At 38.8% G+C, this 22,345-nt stretch overlaps 1 protein-coding gene across 2 annotated transcripts in view; it reads right to left on the reverse strand.

Moving 5' to 3' along the window:
* Positions 1–22,345, reverse strand: part of CAMKMT (calmodulin-lysine N-methyltransferase) — a 437,650-nt gene that overhangs the window by 40,279 nt on the left and 375,026 nt on the right. For both annotated transcript variants that reach the window (XM_067007662.1, XM_059079422.2), the window contains exons 4-7: positions 21,211–21,271; positions 19,143–19,197; positions 18,019–18,082; positions 10,534–10,600 (exon numbers count right to left, since the gene is read on the reverse strand). In XM_067007662.1, the coding sequence (XP_066863763.1) occupies positions 10,534–10,600; positions 18,019–18,082; positions 19,143–19,197; positions 21,211–21,271 (247 nt within the window). The remainder of the gene's footprint in view (positions 1–10,533; positions 10,601–18,018; positions 18,083–19,142; positions 19,198–21,210; positions 21,272–22,345) is intronic.

The following is a 22,345-nucleotide window of genomic DNA, read 5'->3' on the forward strand; positions in this document are numbered from 1 at the left end:
TGTTCATAACAGCTTTACTTGTAACAGCCCCAAACTGGCAACAACCCAAAGTTCATCAACAGGTGAAAGGATAAAAAAATTGAGGTTTAGCCATACAATGGGAGACAACTCAGGAATAAAAAGGAAAGAACTATTGATACATGCAATAACATAGGTGATGTTAAAATAATTTTACTGACTGAAGGAACACTGAAAAAATAAGGACATACTGAATGATTTCATTTATTTAAAACTCTAGAAAATATAAACTAATATAGAGTAAGGGAAAGCAAATCAGTGGTTTCCTAGAAAGGGTGGAAACTTCAAGGGTCAGAAAGGAGGGACTACCCAGGGTCAAGAGGACACTTTGGGGCAGGGGGTGATAGACATGTTTAGCATTTCAATTATGGTGATGGTTTCTATGGTGTACACAAATTTCAAAACTTATAAAATTATACATACAGTTTATTGGATACCAATTTCACCATAACCAAAAATTAAAAAGAAAATGCTTTCTGAAAGACAGCAGGGTATATACATACATATAACTAGGTTCCTTGCCCCATATAAGCTTTACAATCTAAGGCATAACATTCACATATAAAGACATGTAAAGGATGGTTTGACCAATCACCCAAATCATGTCAACGTCTTGCTTGTAATTATATTGACACTAAAGTAAAATGTACGTGTCTCCATTTTATTTCATCATAATGTCAAAATCTTATTTCTGTTCGAAATGCATTACAAAGCAAAGTGCCATTCTACAGATAGAAATATAAAACCAATAATCATTGTAGGACTCCTCATGCTTTAAATATCTTAATAGCGATAGGCATGTCAAACCTGGTAAGTTTAACAGGTATAGTACAGTAGAAAGAATACTGGACTTTGCAGCTAGAAAGCTCTGAGTTCAAATATCAGCTTCACTACTTACAAGCCAGTGAAGCTGAGAGATGCCCTCAAGTATAAAAAAGAGACGGTAATGGTTGCATTGCACAACGATAATGAACTGAATAAGACAGGGTATATAAAAGTGTATTATAAAAAAAAAGTGTATCATAGGTGCTCAATAAATATTAGTTTCCCTTCCCTTACTCTTGCACTAACTTACGTCTTTTCATTCTGGCTTTGAGATTGGAGTTTCAACCTGAAACGTAAAGCCAAGTCAATTTCTGATAGGACTCCTACCTTGTGATTTAAAATTCACACTGAAAAATATTTCTCAGCAGATGACTTTACTGAGAGCCTGGGATTATCTGATATCATCTTTTTCTTCTTCTTCATCTTTTCTCTTCTAAATTGGGTCACTCGTCTTGTCAAAGAGAACCACCTCCCAACCTATGGGCAGGATAAAACCACTCCTTCCTCTTTCCTCTAAATCAGTGACTTTCAAATTTGAGCATGCATCAGAATCCTCGGAAAGTTTGTTAAAACACAGATTGCTGGGTTTTAATCCCAGAGTTTCTGATTCAGTATGTCTGGAGTGAGACAAACTGAGATGCCTGTGAATCTGCATTTCTAACAAATTTCCGAGTGATGCTGATGCTACTGGTGTGGAGGCCCTACTTTGAGAAGCACTGCTCTAGGTCCTTGCTCCATCAAATACTGGCCCCCATCATACTTATTTCTTCTTCCTCAGCTGTACTGGCATGCCTGCCAACACGCCCAACTCCTCCTGCAACTCTGCTTCCCTCTGGTCCACATCCTATTTCTCTCTTTCCCTTTGCCATCAACATCTTGCAGGAATAGCCTACTCTCGTTGCTTCACCTGTCCTGGCAATATGAACTTTCTCACAACAGTCACTAGAACTGCTCTGCAATTTGTTTGACCTCCAGCAATGTGCAGCAACTGACACTGCTGATCACCCAATCCTGGACCTGCTTCCACTAAGAAGCAGTATTATACCACGCCACCCTGAACCAACCTTCCTGTCTCCAGTCCTTTCTCAGTATCCCTTCCAGGCCCCTATTACTCTGCTCCTGAAACATAGTCATTTCCCCAAATGCTGTCCTTGGCCATTTTCTCTTCTGACTCTCTGGTTTCCATAGTTCTGCTCTCATCTCTTGATTTTGATCTCCAAATCTTCTAGCACAACACTTTCCTGAGATTTGAACCTTTATCCGTCACCGCTTGCTAGTTACTGTCACAAAGCAAATACAGGTTTATGTTCTACACCATCTCAAGTGCAGCATGCCCCAAACTGCTGTCTCTTACTACTCTTCTGTATTCTTTATTTCACACACACGGTCACTTCTCCAAAATGGATCCCCTCTTTGTTCACCATTTTCCATTCTCATTCAGGCCTGGACTACCTCTTTCCCTTTCTCTGGAATCACTGAGAAGCCTTTACAACAAACAAACAAACAGAAAACGCTTTTTATTGTAAAATAAGACACTGAAGGAGAAAACCAGGTGAAATAAATATATGCCTTAACTAAGTATTGTTTGGCAAATATCCTTGTTACCACCAGTCAGATCAAGAAATTGAACCTTGCCCAACACCTTAGAAGTCCCTTTACACGATCTGTCCCATTCACCTCCCTCTCTGCCCCAATGCAATGACTTCCTAAATGGTCTGTGGCCTCTAGCCTCTCCCCATTCATCACACTATATAACTAAATTTGCCTAGACACATCTTTCCTACTTCTATGCCTTTGATTGTGTCCTCCCTGCTTTTCATACCTAGAATGCCCTCTTCAGCTACTTTTCTTCCCTTGCCTTTCATTTGCTAAACCAAAGCCCAACAGCCACCTCCTTCATAAAGCTTTCTCAGATCCCCCCACCTTGAATTGGCTGCTTGTCTCTTTCTACACATCAAGAATCACCCAATGAGAGCAGACTCTTCTTACATCTTGCTGGCGGGGCAAGTGTCTATCTCTCATCTGCCTGCTTATCTTGAGCTTCCTAAGGCAGAAACCTCAACTTACTCATCTTTGTAACCCCTAAAGGGCCCATCACAGTGCCGTACGTGTATCAGATGCTAAATTACATTTTATTACATTGAAATGAATAACACAAGTTGGATTAGTCATAATCATAGAATCAGAGATATTTGAAATGGAAAATATAATTAGTAAAAAAATTAATTAGGGCTTCCCTGGTGGCTCAGTGGTTGAGAGTCCACCTGCCGATGCAGGGGACGCGGGTTCATGCCCCGGTCCGGGAGGATCCCACATGCCGCGGAGCGGCTGGGCCTGTGAGCCATGGCCGCTGAGCCTGCACGTCCGGAGCCTGTGCTCCACAATGGGAGAGGCCACAATAGTGAGAGGACCACGTACCGCAAAAAAAATAAAAAAATAAAAAAATAATTAGCGTCTTTCATTCCAAGATCTCAAAACTGTTTACCAGTCCTCCTTAACCAGTGTAAAATACACTGGTCACCAACATAGGTGGTCCAAATGTTAGGCAAATCTGTCTTCCTTTTGGACTCTGAAATAAGTTTATTTCGGCTAAGTTACAAACAAAAACATAAAGCCAGAGGATGGGATCAGCTTAAAAGTCAGTTCAGAATCATGGAAATGATCAACTGGAGCAGAAGTTCTCAAACTTTAGTATCAGAATAATTTGTAGAGCTTATAGCTGAAATAAGAAAAACAATTTGATCATCTCCATACATGATGAAAAGACATCTGCTAAAGGTCCATATTTATTTATGGTAAATCTTTTAAAAACAGGAATCAATAAAAAAAAGTCCTCACCAAGATAGAAAATATCATTTCTATTTCAACTGAAAAGCTAATGCATACTTAATGGTGAAACACCAGAGGATTCCCAACAAAGCCAGACTCAAAGATACCTATTTAATATCATTCTGGAATTTTTTTATCCAATAAAATTATACAAGAGAAGAAAAATGATACAAGAATCAGAAAGAAGTAAAAATTCCCATCATGTGCAGATGATGTGATTGTTTATTTGGAAAACTCAAGAGAATAAGTTGACAAGGTATTAGAAATAATAACTCATTGAGGTGACTAAACATTTGCTATACAAAACCCTATAGCTTTCTTTATATACATACATACAAATAATAACCAGTTATAAAATATAATGAAAGATCTCATTTATAAAAGAAACAAAAAAGGTAGTTTCTAAAAATAAAATTAACAAGAGAAATGAAGAAACATTTTAAATGCTAGTGAAACACCTAAAAAAGCTTAAAAAGAAAACTTCCTGTTCTTGAATAGAAGACTCAGAGGCATAAGCTGTCAAGTCTTAGTAAATTAATTCATATATATATTTTCAGTCACAATGAAAATGTCACCACAATACAAATACCAACATGATTTTAGAATATTCTAGGAAGAAATAATGGCAAGAGACTAGTCCTAACAGATATGATAATATATTACAAACTTTAGTAATTCACACAGTTTGATAAGGCCACATGAATAGACAAAGTCTACTTCTGAAAATCTGCTCTGTAGATACACTTACTTGCAAATGTACAGTTTATATACAGATACATTTCACTGCAGCACTGTTTTTTTTTTTTTTGCGGTACGTGGTCCTCTCACTATTGTGGCCTCTCCCGTTGCGGAGCACAGGCTCCGGACGCGCAGGCTCAGCGGCCATGGCTCACGGGCCCAGCAGCTCCGCGGCACGCGGGACCCTCCCGGATCGGGGCACGAACCCATGTCTCCTGCATCGGCAGGTGGACTCCCAACCACTGCGCCACCAGGGGAGCCCAGCACTGTTTATAATGGCCAAATACTGAAAATAAATCATGTCCATTATTATTATTATTATTATTTTTTTTTTGCGGTACGAGGGCCTCTCACTGTTGTGGCCTTTCCCGTTGCGGAGCACAGGCTCCGGACGCGCAGGCTCAGTGGCCACAGTTCACGGGCCCAGCCACTCCGCGGCATGTGGGATCTTCCCGGACCGGGGCACGAACCCACGTCCCTTGCATGGGCAGGTGGACTCTCAACCACTGCGCCACCAGGGAAAGTCCCTATGTCCATTATTAAAGTAAAAAATAAATTATTTTTTAGCAATGGATTCTCATATGGCCATTCTCCAAAAAAAGTTTTAAAGATTTCCCTCTTGTCCATTTTAAAGTGAGGAACTCCTTTGAAAATTAAGACATTTTTATTTGCTATGTATTGTGATATAAATATCTATGAAGGAGGGATTTTTTTCTGTTAAAATTGGAAGGCATTTTCACAGAGGATGCAGTAGTCTGACATGCACACCTGGCTATCAATATAGAAGTTGGCCAATTTTTGGTAGTGAGATGTTGACCTTGATAAAAAGTCAGGATCAGCATGTCCTAAGAGTGAACACAAACTGTTCTATAAGAAAAGGCCTTAATTTTTAATTTGCTGCAGTTTAAGAGGGCCCCTAAAAATACCATGCCCCCCAAATTTTAAAATCTGGCTCATATAAACACAAAAAGGAGAACTCTAGCACAATATCTAAAACTTGGTAACATTCACCCTGTGGGAGCTGGTTTCTTCAGTGAAGAAACACTGAACACTAAATAGTAGGGATATGAGCCCTTCTATAAATGTGTCAAGCAAATAAAAAAATGTTAGTAATAGAAAATACACTTAGGTATTTCATTTTCCCATATCCAAGATAGCAACAGAAGGAAACAGGACTGTGGCATCTCTAGAATTCTCAGCAGTTCTTGAGATTCTGTTACCATGACTCTAGCAAAACTCACTAACAGGTATATTTTATCAGAAAATTTCTAGAGAGCCCTCAGCTTTCTTATCTCAGTTACCTTCTTCTAACCTTCCTCTTCAACCTGACAAAGGACAGATAAGTGCCTACTCACAATGTCAGTGTCTACAGACACTGTATGTGCATGCCTGAGAAGAAGCCTATCCTGAAATGAAAGTCAGCTATCTGACATATAAACTGATGTTTGAATCTCTAGAGCTTGACTTTCGTCTATTAAAAACTGTTTGGTCCGGGCTTCCCTGGTGGCGCAGTGGTTGGGAGTCCGCCTGCCGATGCAGGGGACGCGGGTTCGTGCCCCGGTCCGGGAAGATCCCACATGCCACGAAGCGTCTGAGCCTGTAAGCCATGGCTGCTGAGCCTGCACATCTGGAGTCTGTGCTCCGCAACGGGAGAGGCCACAACAGTAAGAGGCCCGTGTACCGCAAAAAAAAAAAAAAACAACCAAAAAACTGGTCCCATAAGCCTTGTGGATTCATATCTTATCCTATCTTTCATTTATCATGTCATTTATCGTGTCTTTCAAAATGCGCTCCAAATACAAATCTTAAAGCCTTTCCTATAACGGGATAAAGTGTACTAATTGCTTCAGGGAATATAAAAACATAATAAATAGAGTCCTTGCCTTTAAAAAAATTATGTCTCCCTTGCTAGAATGTGAACTCTAAGAAGGCATGGACTTTCTCAGTCTTGTTCATCACTACATCTCTAGCAACCCAAAACAGTACTTGGCAGACAGAAGGTGATTGAAATATTTACCAAGAAATGAATGAACCGATGAACATGAAAATAGACAACACACTTTGAATAATGAGAGAATATGCCACGTTTTCTGGGGGACTATTCTAGGGCCAACAGAAGTTAAAAGAAGGAAAAGATTAGGGCAAGCTTAAAAAGCAGTAGGGCAATGGAGCCAATAGCCAATCCTGGGGGCCCACATAAAGGTAAAATTTGGGTTATAAAAACAGTCTTAAAAGTTATTATGGGGCTTCCCTGGTGGTGCAGTGGTTGAGAATCCGCCTGCCGATGCAGGGGACACGGGTTCGTGCCCCGGTCTGGGAAGATCCCACGTGCCGCGGAGCGGCTGGGCCCGTGAGCCATGGCCGCTGAGCCTGCGCGTCCAGAGCCTGTGCTTCGCAACGGGAGAGGCCACAACAGTGAGAGACCCGCATATCACAAAAAAAAAAAAAAAAAAAAAAAAAAGTTATTATGAGTTCCACAGTTTATTAAAATTAATGGTTTATCAAAGAATAATTTTAAAAAGTCACAGGTCTAAATTCACTAGAATTTTCACACAGATACTCTTTTCTTAAGTAGAAACTTACTTTTAATATCACAGCAGCGTATATTTAATCGATTTTTAAAAATATTGTAACTGTTAACTACTATTAACCAGAGAATGACGCCATTCACTAATTCTGGAATACCTAGAAATATGCAGACATCAAAAGCTCTGAATGGTTCTTCATTAGACAGTCACAGTTTTGAAGACAGCTTCAGATAAACCTAACAATTGAGAAGCTGTAAATATCCTTGTTCTTTCACCAAACTCTAGCTATATTTAGTAGCATGATTTTCTTTGTTCAAGAGTTATTTGCTATAACTTTGTATTTATGTTCTCGAAGGCAGAATACCTTGGGTATGTTAGTTAAGTTGATAGGTGGCTGCATGGATGGACCAACAAATGAACCATCAAATGACTGTATTTAGATCTGTGAGAGGTCATGGCTATATCCTTCATATATGTGCATCCTAGATCTTTCTTAGCCAGGTCTAAACCTTCCAGGCTTTTGCAAACACATCTTTCATATTAGCAACAATCACACTCATATTAAAATGGAACAGAGGGAATAAGTGAGTTTGGAAGGGAAGAGCATTATTCCAGGCAAGGCTGCTGGTGGTTATAAGAGCAGGAATGGATTTACTGTCAAGCTAATGAAGCCTAATCATTGGGGCCCCTTCCCTCTCACAGGCCCCTTCCCCGGCCCACAAGCAGCCCCAGTGATGGGTTTACATGGTTGTAAGCTTCTGTAAAATCTGCCAAAGTAAAAGGTATAATCGAACTCATTCTCCTAAAGAGGGCCCTCAAAATAAGTTTCAGGTCACTCACCAACGGGGTCTGCCCTGAAGGAAGAGGCCGGTAGCAGGAGGAACGCTGCTTCCTGAGAACACTGGCCGAACAGGGGGAACAGGAGCTTGGGATGCCAGTCAAATTTCTGGGGCCCTTCTCTCTTTTTTAAAAAAACAAATACCATTTCTGAGGTTCACAGTTCTCATACCACGATTTTTCTTTCTGCTTTTACGTCTTTGCAAATGAAGTAACAGAAGACATTCAGCTGTTACAAACTTCATGTCAAGCTTTGAAGTGCTTTTTAATAGCAGAAATATTTGGCTCACGTGTGGGCTTTGTAGCTATGGTAAATAGCTCTTAGTTATCTGTCGCTACTGTTATTTCACACCTCCAATTTGGAGGAGAAATTCTACATATGCATTGAGGCACTAAAAAAGAATATTGAACTATATCTCAGCTCTTTTGTGAAGGGTTTCCTTTTATTTCTTCTCACATGGAGCTAATGCTTTCATCATATTGTACTGGTTATGGGTGGGAAAGCAGTGGATAGAAGGGGAATGCTGATTATTACATCATTGGTTGGCAGTTTCCTCTTAGCTTCTTGAAGGTTAAGTGGTCAAGTAGCTCCTTAATATGAGATCAAGGCATTTCAAGGACTGACTCATCCACCTGTTTCCTGGCAACGTGCTTTCGTAGACTTTGGACGAAATGCTTACAGTGGTTAAAAAAGAAACTGACCACAATTAATATGAAATAAAGACGGAAAAAAAACCCCTCATCTTGGAAGTTTCTGTACGACTACTGACATACAGACTATATGTCCAGGTACATCTCAGAACAATATATTAGAAATAGCATTTTTGAGAACAATAAATAGAAACAAAGGCATTTTGGATCTATCCTGTGTTGAACAATGACATTTTGCTTCTTTATGTAACTTCATTATTTTATACAGGGATGATAGAAAATACTATTGCACTCCATAAGTTAAACACCTGACATTTTTATTCCTCAAAATGCAACATTTTAGAATTCTAGATATGTTTATTAATTAGTGATTATTAACACCCAGTAAACAACATTATGTCTTGTAGAAACACAATCTCTCTTCACAGCATGATGCTGCAATCTATTATTCCCTGATTCCATATGCTGAAATACACTCAAATGGTCACAAATGACCTTAAGCATTAAATAAATGTAAATGAGGACAACATAGAAAATGTGTTTTTGATTGATAACTAAAAGACCAGTTTGAAAATCACATCCAAAAATGAAGTCTTCCACAGAAGGGTATGGCAGTGTGCACTGTGGAATAAAAGCTGTGCTAAGAATGAAGAACACCCAGGTAGAAGATTGCTCTTTCTCTGGACCTACTGGAGGTTTTCTGCGAAACAGAACTGGTTTATTCGTTTATTTGACAAACACAGAGCATACTGCCCCCTGTGCCATCAGCCTACTGTGAACATTCTAATGCAGGATTCAAAAATTCATACATGGACACATTACATTCACCAGTTAATATAAGAAAAAAATAGTTATCGCTACTCCATATCCTCATCCCAGTATGTTTTCCACTTTAGCTTTTTTTTTTTTTGCTGTACGCGGGCCTCTCACTGCTGTGGCCTCTCCCGTTGTGGAGCACAGACTCCAGACGCGCAGGCTCAGCGGCCATGGCTCACGGGCCCAGCCGCTCCGCGGCATGTGAGATCTTCCCAGACCGGGGCACTAACCCGTATCGCATTGGCAGGCAGACTCTCAACCACTGCGCCACCAGGGAAGCCCTCCACTTTAGTTTTTAAGCATTGTTACTATCCATCCACCTTTGTTCCCCTGCAAGCTGAGCTGTTTGGGGTGGGAAAGCATCCTCAAACAGAGAGAAAACTCAAAATGTCAAAGGATGACAGATTAACAGTAATTAAAGAATTAATTAAAACTTAGATTGCTCTTCCAATAATGTCTGTGGTTAAACACATAAAGGAAAAATACACAGATACAGATATTTCTTGTGAAAACTACTAAATGATTACTTATTCCTCTAGGTCCATCCATACCAACGGGGCAAAATTAAAATGTAGCATCACAGGAAACACCATTGTTTTGGTTGAGGGTAAGCGATTCTCCTACTTTGGATAAGAAGGAACAGAATCTAAAAGGGAATGAATACCTAGACTATTTTAAAACCATGAAACAGAACAGGGTTTCTCAATCTTGGTTCCATTGACATTTCGAGCCAGAGAGTTCTTTGCTGGGGGGAGGGGTGTGGGGATGTCTTGCGCAGGCCTAGTGGCATCCCTGGCCTCTATCCACTAGATGCCAGTAGCAACCACCTTGCCCCAGTTATAACAATAGAAAAGTCCCCTGGGGCAAAATTGCTCCCCTCCACCAGGTTGAGAACCAGTGAAATAGAGCCATTCACAAGAAGGTCCCAGGCTGGGCTTCTCCCAACCTCACACTGTACCCTCTCAATCCTTGTACCCTCTCAATTCAACCCTTGTACCCTCTCAATCCTTGGTCACTGTACCCTCTCAATCCTTAGGTCATTTCCAACCCAGTGTTTAACATAGTTATCTTCGGTTTTTCTCATCTATTCATTGTAGGGAATGAAAACGCCTGCCTGCTTCATTACAGGTTCTTGTAAGCATTAAATAAGATACTCTTAAAGTGCTTAAAACAGTGCCTGACCCACAGTAAGTGTTTCATAAATATTAGCTGTTGTTAGTTTTAATCATCATCCATAGTACTGAGAAAAGCACTTTCAACCAGAGTGTTTTAATGCAAAAAGCTATCTTACCAGCTTGATATGTTCCCAGTCTTAAACACACCGGCCGTCTGATTCCTTGTGATGATGTCTCTCACATCTATAGGCCACAGTTAAGAAAGCTTCTGCAGTGATTTTCAACTGACTCGCTGCCAGAAAGAGGCCCACAAACACTACAATATTCTTATCGTACGTGGGATCAGCATGGTGAGAAGAGCTGTAGCGTATGAGGCAGGAGGAGAAGGGTGTAGCTGTGGCTCTGCCACCAAATGTTGAATTACTTGTCACAGGCAAGCTCTTTTAATTCCCCGGACTGTAGTTTTATCACCTGTGAAATATGCATTCAGGGAGCACATTGGCAAGGCCCAGGGTGATAAGCACTCTTGTCAGGGAAGATGACTGTACCATAGGTGCCAGGCCCCACTTGCTTAAAAGAGCTAGAAGCCCCAAGGTAAGCCTCTTTCCATCAGTGGGGAGGGCAATGGCAGTCTTCTGAGACTCTCCAAGTTGAAGTATTTTCAATCTCCTAAATGCCAGTGGGGAGAGTAGCAGGGAGAGACTTGGGGGAAGTGAGAAGAGAAAGATGGAGAAAGGCTGGAGAATCTCTGAGAGAAAACTAATTACTGAAGAAGAAAATTCAGTGAAAGGCCCCTTGCAGAATTGTCTTTACAGACTTACAGTTTGGCCTTTGGCCATCTGCTGACATGTAAGGACTTGTACAGAAAGAGCCATGTTTATTGAAGCCATGTTTTGAGAAGCTGGTCCATTAGAGCACAGAGTGCCATCTTCATGAGGACCCGTGGGAGAAATCATGTCAGGTTTCAACACTGGGAAAAACTGGACTTCAGATCAACTCGTTTTGCTTCCACTTCTGGACACTATAAATCTTACAACTGCTCCTCTTTCTCTTTTTGCTCTGGTCCTTGTGCAACTCAGAGCCAAATGGATGATCTAAGCTGAACAACTACAAGTGCTCTATGGCACATCTTTTCTCTACCGGTCCTATTCCTGCCTTCATGATGTTTTCCTGGCTCTCTACTGTCCAACTGCCCTCGCTTTCTCCTTTATTTTACATGGTATATTCTGTGTGTCACTGTAAGAAGTCTTAAAATCTCTTTTGGAGTAAAGCAAGGTTTAAATAAACAAGAAATAAAATAATTCCAGTGAAGGTTGCAAGCTGAACTAAATTGGGCCCATGGGGAGGACACCAAGCAGACAAGACATGTTCCCCTATTGCTCAGAAAAACAGACTTCCTGAATGCTCAAAGCTAGCACTGGCCAAGATCTCCCTGCAAGAACAGAGCCACAGGACATTTTAACCTAAATCTCTGCTTGAAACACCCGGCACACCCATTTCTTCTCTGAGTGAATAAGCAGGTACTGTGATAGCTTTCTTCCCCCAGGAGTGGGTAGGAAAAATCAATTAGGTCTCCTAATGAAGGGCTTTGTTGAGGTTTACAAAAGTGCTATAATGCAGACTTTTTTTTTTTTTTTTTCTGGGTGAACTTTTCTGTATGCAAATTAAATACCGTTAAATTACATTCATTAAAAAAATAAAAGAGACTAATTTGCCTACTTGTTTTGATTAACTAAAATGACACATCGGCCTACAGATTTGTCTATTTCAGGAAGAAAGTATTTCAGGAAAGTCTTCTAAATGAAATGTCTTGTAGAAAAGGACAGCTGACGTCTTTATTCTGAGAAGAACAAAATTAGTAAAGAGTCAGCTGACAACTGGTCTTGATTAAGTTCCCCCACACTACGGCCACACCCTTCTCGGTGTTTCCATGACATCCAAACCCCAAGCCATCATGTGCTCCGTACACCTGTAGCGTGGTATGAGTACATGACTAATCTATCAAGCCAAACATATTATTTTGTTAGTGGAGGTAATACTTTTTATAAAATAGTCACAGGGAAGTTAAATTATATAACTCAGAAAACCTATTAATAATTTTTAGTAAACATCTTAACACTATATACTTTTATACAATTTATAAAACTGTGAGTCCAGGTGGTCAGGCTGAAGCAAGAATATGTATTTATACTCTAGAAGCAATTTTTTTTAATGAAAAAAATTCACAGCAGTACTTAGGCTGCTTTATTTTTAGAACTGGGAAGGAAATATATTTTGTGGTTTAGGAGGTGTTTTTTATATGAAAACAAGTACCTAGAGAAAAAATGGCCGCAGTATATTAAAATAATGCCTTAAGAGATATATTTTGATATTCTGCTCCCCACCCTTTACTTTAGGTCAGATTCTGAGGTGGTCCCTCTGGCTGGCGCTGTGTCCAATAACAGATTTTCTCATTCTTCTGTGTCACTTCGGGGTAATAAAGGGAATTCAATCAAATCGAGCCAGTCTGTCGAGGATAGTGTTCAACAGCATGTACCAAATCCTATTCTCTGAAGGCACTCACCTTCTGGAAGACTCCAGTGGGAGATGCTGGGTGCAAAAAAAGCCTTAATGTGATTTCTGATTAAATAGATACAGAGCAATCACCTTCAGTCTCCCAGTCTGGGCACCTGGACTTCCGAGCTCTAGGATATATGCTTGTGGCTAAAAGAAATCAGGATTCGATAACTAGATTTTCTCTTCAAACAAAGCCTGGTTCAAGAGCGGGGATCCATCTTAATTTTGTTTCAGTTGATTTTTATCCTTAAAAAAATATATATATATAAATATGTTTGTATAATAATAGTTATTTGAACAAATTATATATATGTTATATACATAAATATAATTAAGCTAATTATATATAAATCTTGTTTAAAATATTAGCCTCTTCCTGCAATTAGTGATTATTATATTTATCAGTAGCTGCATATATTCAATACATTTTTGAGAGTTGGCATTTTTCTTTAAGCAAGAAAGTATTTTTAAAATAATAACACTGTGATTCACAAAGCATTACTTTCTTGGTTTGTGTAACTTTAGTTTCATTGCACCTCACTGATGTGGCAATATTTGTTAATTTAAATGCTGTGAAATATCCTTAAATGTGCTTATTACTCATATGAATTGAGAGTATGATGTAGAGGCGTTTTGAACTCTGTTAGCAATGTCAACTGTTCATTTATGGATGAGAAGTCTTTTCCTCCAGTGCAAGATGATACTCACCAAATCATTCTAGTTTTTGGTGAAGAGATGGTTTAATGGGGGTGGCAGGGAAGCTATGAAGTCACATGAACCTGACTTCTAGCACTGGTTCTGATACTTAGTGACTGTGTGAATTTGGGTAAATTAACTTCTCTGAGCTGCACCTCAAGAATAGGAATAATGTAGCTATTTTATAGACTTATGGAGTACCACATAGTAGGTGCCTAACATATAGTAGGTGCCTAAATCATGTCAATTCATTATCTTTTTCAATAATTCAGGCAAAAGCTTTGGAGCGATGAGAGGCTGGTGATTGATGGTAACAAAAGTGAGGTTTGGCAGTTAAGCTTTATTTTTTTCCCTGTTGCTCAAAACTATTATGTGAACATTTTTATTGTAGAATTTAAATGACTGGAAGGAATCAAAGAACTTCTGCCCTGTAGATTTTCAGTGTTTCTCCAGTGTATAAATGTGCTCTGTATAGGTATAGTCTGTGTCCTCCAAGAACAGGAACTTGGTCTGTTTTGTTCACTGCTAGATCTTGAGCACTTGAAATGGCATGCAGTTAATAGTGGTTTAATTCATTTTAATTAATTAGCTAACTTAAATTTAATATTCAAAGCTATTTGTTGAACTCCTACCCAATGCGAGGCACACAGAGTCCATTTTGGATCTATCTAGTAAATAGAAGAACAGCTGACACTGATATTGGAGGAAGGGTCCTGGACCCAGGATGATGGCCTGGCATTCCCAAGCTCTCAACCATCCACAGGCTGCACAGTCCACATGAAGCTTCATTTATTAATTATTCAAGTCAGGGATTTTGTTAAATAAAATAATGTTAAGCCAGGGGTATGTTCTTTAAAATTCACAGGAGATTTACCAATTTTGGGAGAATCCTAAGCTCAAGATCATGATCCAGACGGTACATATCGTGGGGATAAGATGTTTGGGTCAGAATCATGAGCCTGGGTCACGAAGCACTGCCGTATTCTGCAGATAACCTGCTTGGTGTTTACTAAGGACAGGTCAGGGCAGGGTACTTGTGTTGGATGAATTAGTGAGTGTTCCAGAAAGGGCTGCTCACCTCAGGTGTTGTACTTTTATTCATTATGATTTGGAAGAGGCTTAGCATCAATAATAACTCGGTATACCATTTCTTTCCCCTATTCTTATGTCACTGTCAACACCAGCTCCAGACTTTATTGAGTAATTATTATCTGGGGGCACTTGGAGATTTCTTTCTTTATTACACTAAAAAGGCTGTGCCAAAGAAGAGGGAACAAAATTCACACTATTTTAGGATAAATTCGAGAACTGGATGAACCAAATGATCCCATTTCTGATTTTTCCTTTGTTCCCTTTGGGTACAGATAAAACAGCATCTGAAGGGCTCTCAGCTAGGGAGCTCTGGGTTAGACCCAGCAGTGCAGTTTAAAGGCCAAGGAGCACCTCGGGGACATATACCCATGAGTCTGAGAAAATATCTAACAACATTCCCTTATACCTCAAGTCTTACTCTCTTTTCTGATATCTCTGTTTAATAAATCTCAAATCCACATCTAGTTTTCTAGGTTCAAGGTAGAGAGCTCTAGAAGACATAGCCAAATTCGTCTGATACATTTTATGGAGACAATAAATAACCTTACAACTGGTTGATATGCTTCTATGATATAAAGATTCAGAACGCCTCCATTCACTGCCTCATATATTTTAAAAATAGAAATAACAGAAGATAAATAGGAATATCAGAAAATGCTGTTTTTAAAGGTAAAAATCAGAATCTTAGAAGCTCAAGTGACTAGGAAGTAAGACTCAGTTGGATTCACTCAATTCAGATGCCTAGAACAACAAAAATAATTTTTTAAATGATGAGAATAATATACAGGCCAATACTCAGATGTGATGTGTGAGTGCCAGGTCGATTTTCAATTACATTTCACTGATGTATTCATTTGTTTCTTAATGTGCTCATCTTGCCCATTAAGAATAATTAGCAGCTTTGCTTAGAGATTTTCTGGCTTCTGGCAATGTTTCTCCCTCTTTTTTGTTGACATCCACTTTTACTTTTTAGAAAGTAATTTTTGGATAATATCCTACAACTGCTATATAATTTAGGCTTCCTAAAATTTTAAAGGAAAGATGTAAACAGTAATTTTTAAATGAGTTTGTTTCAATCTATATGCATCAACAGTATGTGATTCAGTGAATCTGTTATTTTACAGAAAGTGGGCACACAAATAGAAAAAAAAATATTTCATTCATATTAACCTCACTCGGTAAAACAGCTTACAACGAATGCCAGTTATAAGCTCTGGTAGCAAATCAAGAATAACATTAGTATCAAAAGCAGGGAAAACATGTTGCCAATTTTTAAGGCTTTATGCATGCTTTTTTCTCTTAATTAAAAAAAATTAGATCTAGTTACAACAGAAAAAGGCACACAAACATAGAACAACTGCATGATAAAAACTGAACTCTGTCAAGAAAGTCCTAAGAGATGAAATAAAACACACTAACAGTTTTGGTCTGCATCCTGAAAGGACCTACTTTATCTACATTGTAAAGTTCTTCCCCTCCTGCCCTTTGGCACCCTGCTATATTAAACCCATTGTAAAACCCAGCACAATAAAGCACTCTCAGGGCTGAGCGTCTGAGGACCAAATGTTAAAAATCCATTTTCTTGGGAGGGGGCTGTACCAATCATGTCTTTGAAAGGCCAGCGGAGTGAGTACAGAATGTGAGATTTCCTCTCTGATTTCAAGAGCTGGCATGGAATCTTTGCTGTTTAAAGCAAAGGTGCATTAATTAATGACTAGCATTGCTTCCCTTCTTTGGAAGCTCTGTAGTTTAGCTCAACAATAATTTTAGTACAATTAAATTTACATACTGACCACAGATGCTTCCCATAGTTTGATAAAAGTTCTAATTGGTTTCTGATGCTATTAAATAAGACACCTGCTGACTTGAGAAAGACCTCAGGTTGCTGGGCCCAATCTGAAAGTTTCCGTGGTTAAAATGACCTTCTCTTTCCCAATAATCCTGCTTTTTTTTTTCCCCCCAAAAAAACATCGCTGGGGCTGAGCCAGCATACCTGACTTCCTGTTGCTCTCTGTGTTCCCTGACATGTGGAGGAGGAGCAGAGTGAAATGATACAGTGCATGGAAGAACTCAGAATAAAGCAGAGTGAATGAAACAGAATCGCTCATCTTCAGGAATATTTTGAGAAATTTGCGACAGTCTGAAGATCATGATTAAAATCCTGCATTTTAAAAAAGGAAGCACCTTTTGTGATCTCTTTCCCCTGTGTGAAAGGCCAAGATTGTGATTGGCTGTTTTTCCTTCCTGATTTTTTTTTTTTTTTTTAAGTGTGTCAGGCAATTAGCTGGGTGGGGCTCTGTAGAGCACACAAGTGCCGCTGAACAATATTAGCTACTGTGCTTCTGGTACCTCCTTTCTCCTGTCTGAGCAGCCTGATACAGCTACTGCAAATTTTATTTTCAAAAAATTATATAGCAGAGGCAGAAGAAGAAAATCGAAAATAGGCTCTAGTAGGATGCTTACCTCTTAACAAAAATCAAAACTGCTTTGGCATTTTAGGGGCCTAAAATTCAAATAAGTAGATTTCCTCTTTCATAATGTAAATGGAAGGCACACCAAAAAATCCAAAGCAAATATATCCTCCACTTTTCCTCTCAATTTCTAACGACTGTTAACTGCCCCTGAACAAATCAGCTCGATTGCTAAAGTAGCCACAAATTATGCTTGCTTTCTTAAAGTACAGTTCAATTTTCATGAACTCTGTGTACATATTAGTAAAGCATAATCAAATATAATGGGGTTTGAACTGTAATAGCAGAGCAGAAAAAAAGAGATAGCTTTTATAATCCTAAATAAAAGGAAATAATGAAAAACTGATAGCCATTTCCAGTGGGGAGATACGGGGAACTCCTCGGGAATTAGAGTAGGTATAATATTGCATGGTCTGCACATACAACATCAAACAGAAGAAAGGTAATAATGAACATGAAGCTGGAAGTTAGTTTTTATAAGCAATATCCAATATAATAAACGTTAAATCATTTATTTTATCCCGGCAAATTTCAATGGAAATAAAAGGACAAGAGTGCTTGAAAATTATTATGAAACAAATGTTCTTATTGCTTTGAGTGGTCCACAAATCATAAGCTCCTTTAATGAGAAGTGACTATGAAAATCCATTGAAATTAAAAAAAAAAAAACCCACTTAGTCGTATCCAATGAATTCCATATATTTCTACTTTTTCTTAATTACTTATCGTGTGTGTGGGGAACTCTCTTTGAATACCCCATGCTGTCTTTCTTTATATCAATTGTTACTCAGCCGGGGGAAAAAGGAAGGAGCACAACAAACCCGTTTTCTATCTGAATAAGGATACTTCTGATGGCCTTTTCATTCCCATCAGTTAACAGAACTTCTTTGACATCTGCAGAAATAGCAACCTGAAAAAAAAAGGGAGCACAGCAAACAATGAGCAAATATGCTTGTCTGTGTGGAAGTGAAGACAGGAGTGACAAGCCTTCAGTATCATGCTTCCTCACCTATTTCTCTGTAACAATCTTCAATCTTTTTTCATTTTATGTCTGCATTATTTTAATCATTCAATCAAATCAGTCAATACTTTTATCATTCCATTTGCGGGAGCCTCTATCTTGCTATCATTCTGTTCGGTAATTGCATTGTGACAGCGGATGATGGTATTCTGAGAGGCTTTCATTTGTGGGCTTCTGTTTATCTAGTAGAGCCATCATACAAGGCTGTCACTCTGCCTTTCAGCTTGCTTCTGTCTGACTGCCTGATGCCCTTCATATAACTTTGCATTGCAGGCAGATGGCTTTGTGAGGGTAATTTTTTTGTGAGCTTTGACATGCTCGTACATTGGGCTGTAACCCTGACACATTGTGTAAGAGCGACAGGTTTGTCAAATGCCAATCAGTGTAACAATATGCTTTTATTTGTAGAGACATAAAAACTTGTCTAATGCACTGTGCTGCTACATAATATCTCCTGAATACATGACTCAGAACCCAGAGAATGGGGAACGACGTTCCTGAATGGCCAATCTAATTCAAAAGAATCTAATTACTGAGCGCTCTGGATCATGTTTGTTGGTGTAATAATGCAGGCAAAACATTAGCAGCTATATCATGGTGCTCCAACTGTGATTCGCCGGGCTATTCCTGTATCTTAGCAAATGGGACTATAATCTGAAAAAAAAAAAAAAAAAAAAAATGCTTTCGCTATGGCGAAGAAACACTGCGAGGCCTGGAATGTCACAACAAGCAATATTGACTACACTGAGGTAAAATGTTTCTGCTCATCGAGGCAACCATAAAATCAATATGATCCGAAAGTAAGTCAATCTAGAAGGTCTCTCAAGACCCGGCAGCTTGACAGCAGCTGATGCTGTTGACGGTTCTCTGACCCAGCAGTTGGAGGCCCTGGAACATTTTTCCTTTTGTTCCTCCCTCTGAATGGGATTGGAATTGAGAAAAGACCTACCATGAGCCCAGCCAAGCATGTCATGCCACCCCCTAGCTCACACACAGCAAGGTCCCTGAAAGAGAGAAAAGAAATGGTAGAACCCACACAAATTAGATGAAAATGGTCAGAGAGATATATATGTTACAAGAACAAACTGCCATCTGCAGTAAGAACGGCGCTACCAGGAAGTTGTGGAGACATGACGAGGCTACCGCATGTCGTTTTGCGTTTTAAAAATAATTATGAAATAGAAAAGTCACAAAGCAGGCAAATCAGTGGGGGTTCCCTCATTAGTGTTCACTGCAACATAACCACCGCTGAGCTGAAAAATCGGAGAAGGTTCCCTTTTTTTCCCTTGTCAATGGCGCTGTCTTTTACAACTAAACTAGCTAGAGTAGCGAAAGATAATTGTTAGGAAAGGATAACACTGTTAATCCACATTCATTCCTTCAAAAACAGTTAGTTAGACAAGTAAATGAAGAATATATATGAGTGTGTATATACCTATATTATGGTCACATACACACAACACACACACACAAATGCATGCAATCTTGAATTAAAAAAAAAAAATTCTAAAACAAACTGAAACATTTTGGAAAGGAGAACCACCCCCATAAAGAACAATTACACAAAGAGCATTTAGCAATTAACACTTAAATCACAATTGACCCCAACACAACACAGTGAATAAACAATGCAGGGACATAATATGGTTAAGGCAGCAAACCCAGGCTCAAGTAGTGACTGGGCTCTGACTTCATCGCTCACAAGTAAAGCAGCTCAGAGTTAAAGCTGACAGTCTGGGGGTGGGGTGGGGTGGGGGGGGGGTGCAGTCTGGCACTCTGCACTTACCTTCCTCTTTGTGCCTAAATATCAGCCCTCAATGTGTGACATTCTTGCCCTGGCCCAGTGCTTGCTGATTGGAGCGCCAGGCAAGCTTAAGCACAGCGAGATGAGCAGATGCCAGACTTCTAGGGCAGCTCTGCAGCCCAATTCAATACTGCCCTGTTCTTACTTTACATGCTTAGACTCTTTAAGAGATTGTTTCTTCTTCCCAGTTTGGGAAGTTTATTTCCTCAGCAGGATAAAACAAAAAAAGAGAGAGAGAAAGAGAGAGACAATCAAGGGAGGGAGAGGTGAAAAGAGAAGGAAGAGGAGGAAAAGAAGCCAAGCAAGAACATTCATGTTCTGAAATACACATAATGAGTATTCAGTTGTTCAAAGCAATTACAGACTGGTTGGTACATATGGACCCATAGAGCTTCAAAAACTACATATTATTGACCCCATCTTGTAAATACATATTGTTAAAACACACACCCAATCTTGTAAGTATATATTGTTAAAATGATCACTAACGGCTTGTCTGTCATAATGGGCTATTCAGGAAGCATATATTGGATGACTTTTATAAAATGAGAATAAAATGAAAAAAACCCATATTTTCTTGGTCTACCAAACATCTTCAGCATTTTTTTAAAAAAGGAGTTTTTTCTTTTTCCTGAATCCCATCGATGGGTTTAATCTATAATGCACATTGACAGTTGAAAACATTCATTTCCATAGCATGAATCTGTAATAGTAATTTATATTTTACAAATACATATTGTCTTGGGTATATAAAATACCTTTAAAATCAAGGGTGGGATGGCGTCTTTAAATAATAGCTGTGGGGTATTTATTTATCAAATGTTCTGTAGTGACTTCCCTAGCAGAAGTTTAAAGAATGTCTTTATTGTTTTTTTTGACCATCACAATCGGTAAGGATTGATTGAAGCTTCACTTTTGTTTCCCCAAAATCAAAGTGAAATAAAATGCCTTGAGTGGAAATCAAAAGCCTTTGACATACAGCAAAAAGCTTGCTGTGCAATATTAGTACCCAAAGGCAATTCAGATTTCTTTTTCAGAAGCAACACGTTTTCACCATGACCTCTTTTCCCCCTTTCCTTCCTTTGTTTCTTTCTTCCTTTCTTATATATATATTTTCAACAGTTTAATTTGAAGAATGTAATCATGGCAATCTTTAACATGCAGATACAGTACCCGTAGTGGGCTAAACAAATTTTTAGGTGCAGCTTTGTACCTGAATACATCACTGTGCTTGAGGCAGTAGTAAGCCAAAACCTCTTCAGCCGGCCAGATGCCTGGAAAACACAAGAGGATATAGACTTTTTGATTACAGAAGTTTCTTCTACAAACACTCTCTACAGTCATTCTCTTAAGAAATGGCTTTTTGAAAATAATGTTCAGTACAAGCTATTTCAACTTGACTCAAACTTACCATAGTTATTACTAGTAACGTCGTATCACATGCATTTCTATTGTTGTTGATTATAACTCTTTTCCCAGGAAAATAGGATAATATCCTAAATAATTTTTACTAGATTTCGGTCACAACGAAACAGTAAAACAATAACAACCAAAATTACAAATATCCAAAATTAAATTTTAAATGGTATTTCAGGTAGATCTCACTCTTGTACATATGAATCTTCTTTTTGGCCAGTTCATAAGCATCAGTTGAAGACAAGCTGTATATGCAGCTCATATTCAGCAAAAATAAATGGAAAAATCATTTGCAGGAGCAAATAAAACCACTGAGGTCATTATACCTTTTTGTTTGATTCCATACTAATGTTTTTCAATATGCATAATTATTTCATTTCTTCAATTAAAAAAAATCAAACGAGTATAAAATTGAGAAATTTAAATTTCACCAACTTTAGTACATCTTTCAATTTGACAATAATCCTACCCACTAAATTCCATGGAGGGGCATTTTCTAAAATCATCATCTGTAAATCATTTATTTAGAAGACATGTAGTTTTCTTGAATGAATATAAATTGTTTTAAGAGAAGATAGACATGCTTGGAAATTATAGTTTCTAGTGGTTATCCCAGGATTACAAGTGCTTTAAATTTTTTCTTTATACTTTTGGTATTTTCCAAAAATTTTTACAATGAATATATATTGCTCTTATAATCTGAATAAACTATACCCTTATAAAAATTATGTTTTCCCCATGTGGTCAGACTTAAGGATCAGGCAGGGTACCAGGCATCCTGCACCGCCTGGGGCTGAGAATGCCATGTGGTCTTGGGAAAGAGCAGGGCATGTTCCTTGCCTTAGCACTAAGCACTCTTCTAATGGGTCTTGATGCAACGTTGAAACACCTAACGTGACTTAATTTTCCCAGATGCATCTCCAGCTTCAAGG

Source organism: Kogia breviceps, chromosome 11 (assembly GCF_026419965.1).
Source record: "Kogia breviceps isolate mKogBre1 chromosome 11, mKogBre1 haplotype 1, whole genome shotgun sequence".
NCBI classification, from domain to species: Eukaryota; Metazoa; Chordata; class Mammalia; order Artiodactyla; family Physeteridae; genus Kogia; species Kogia breviceps.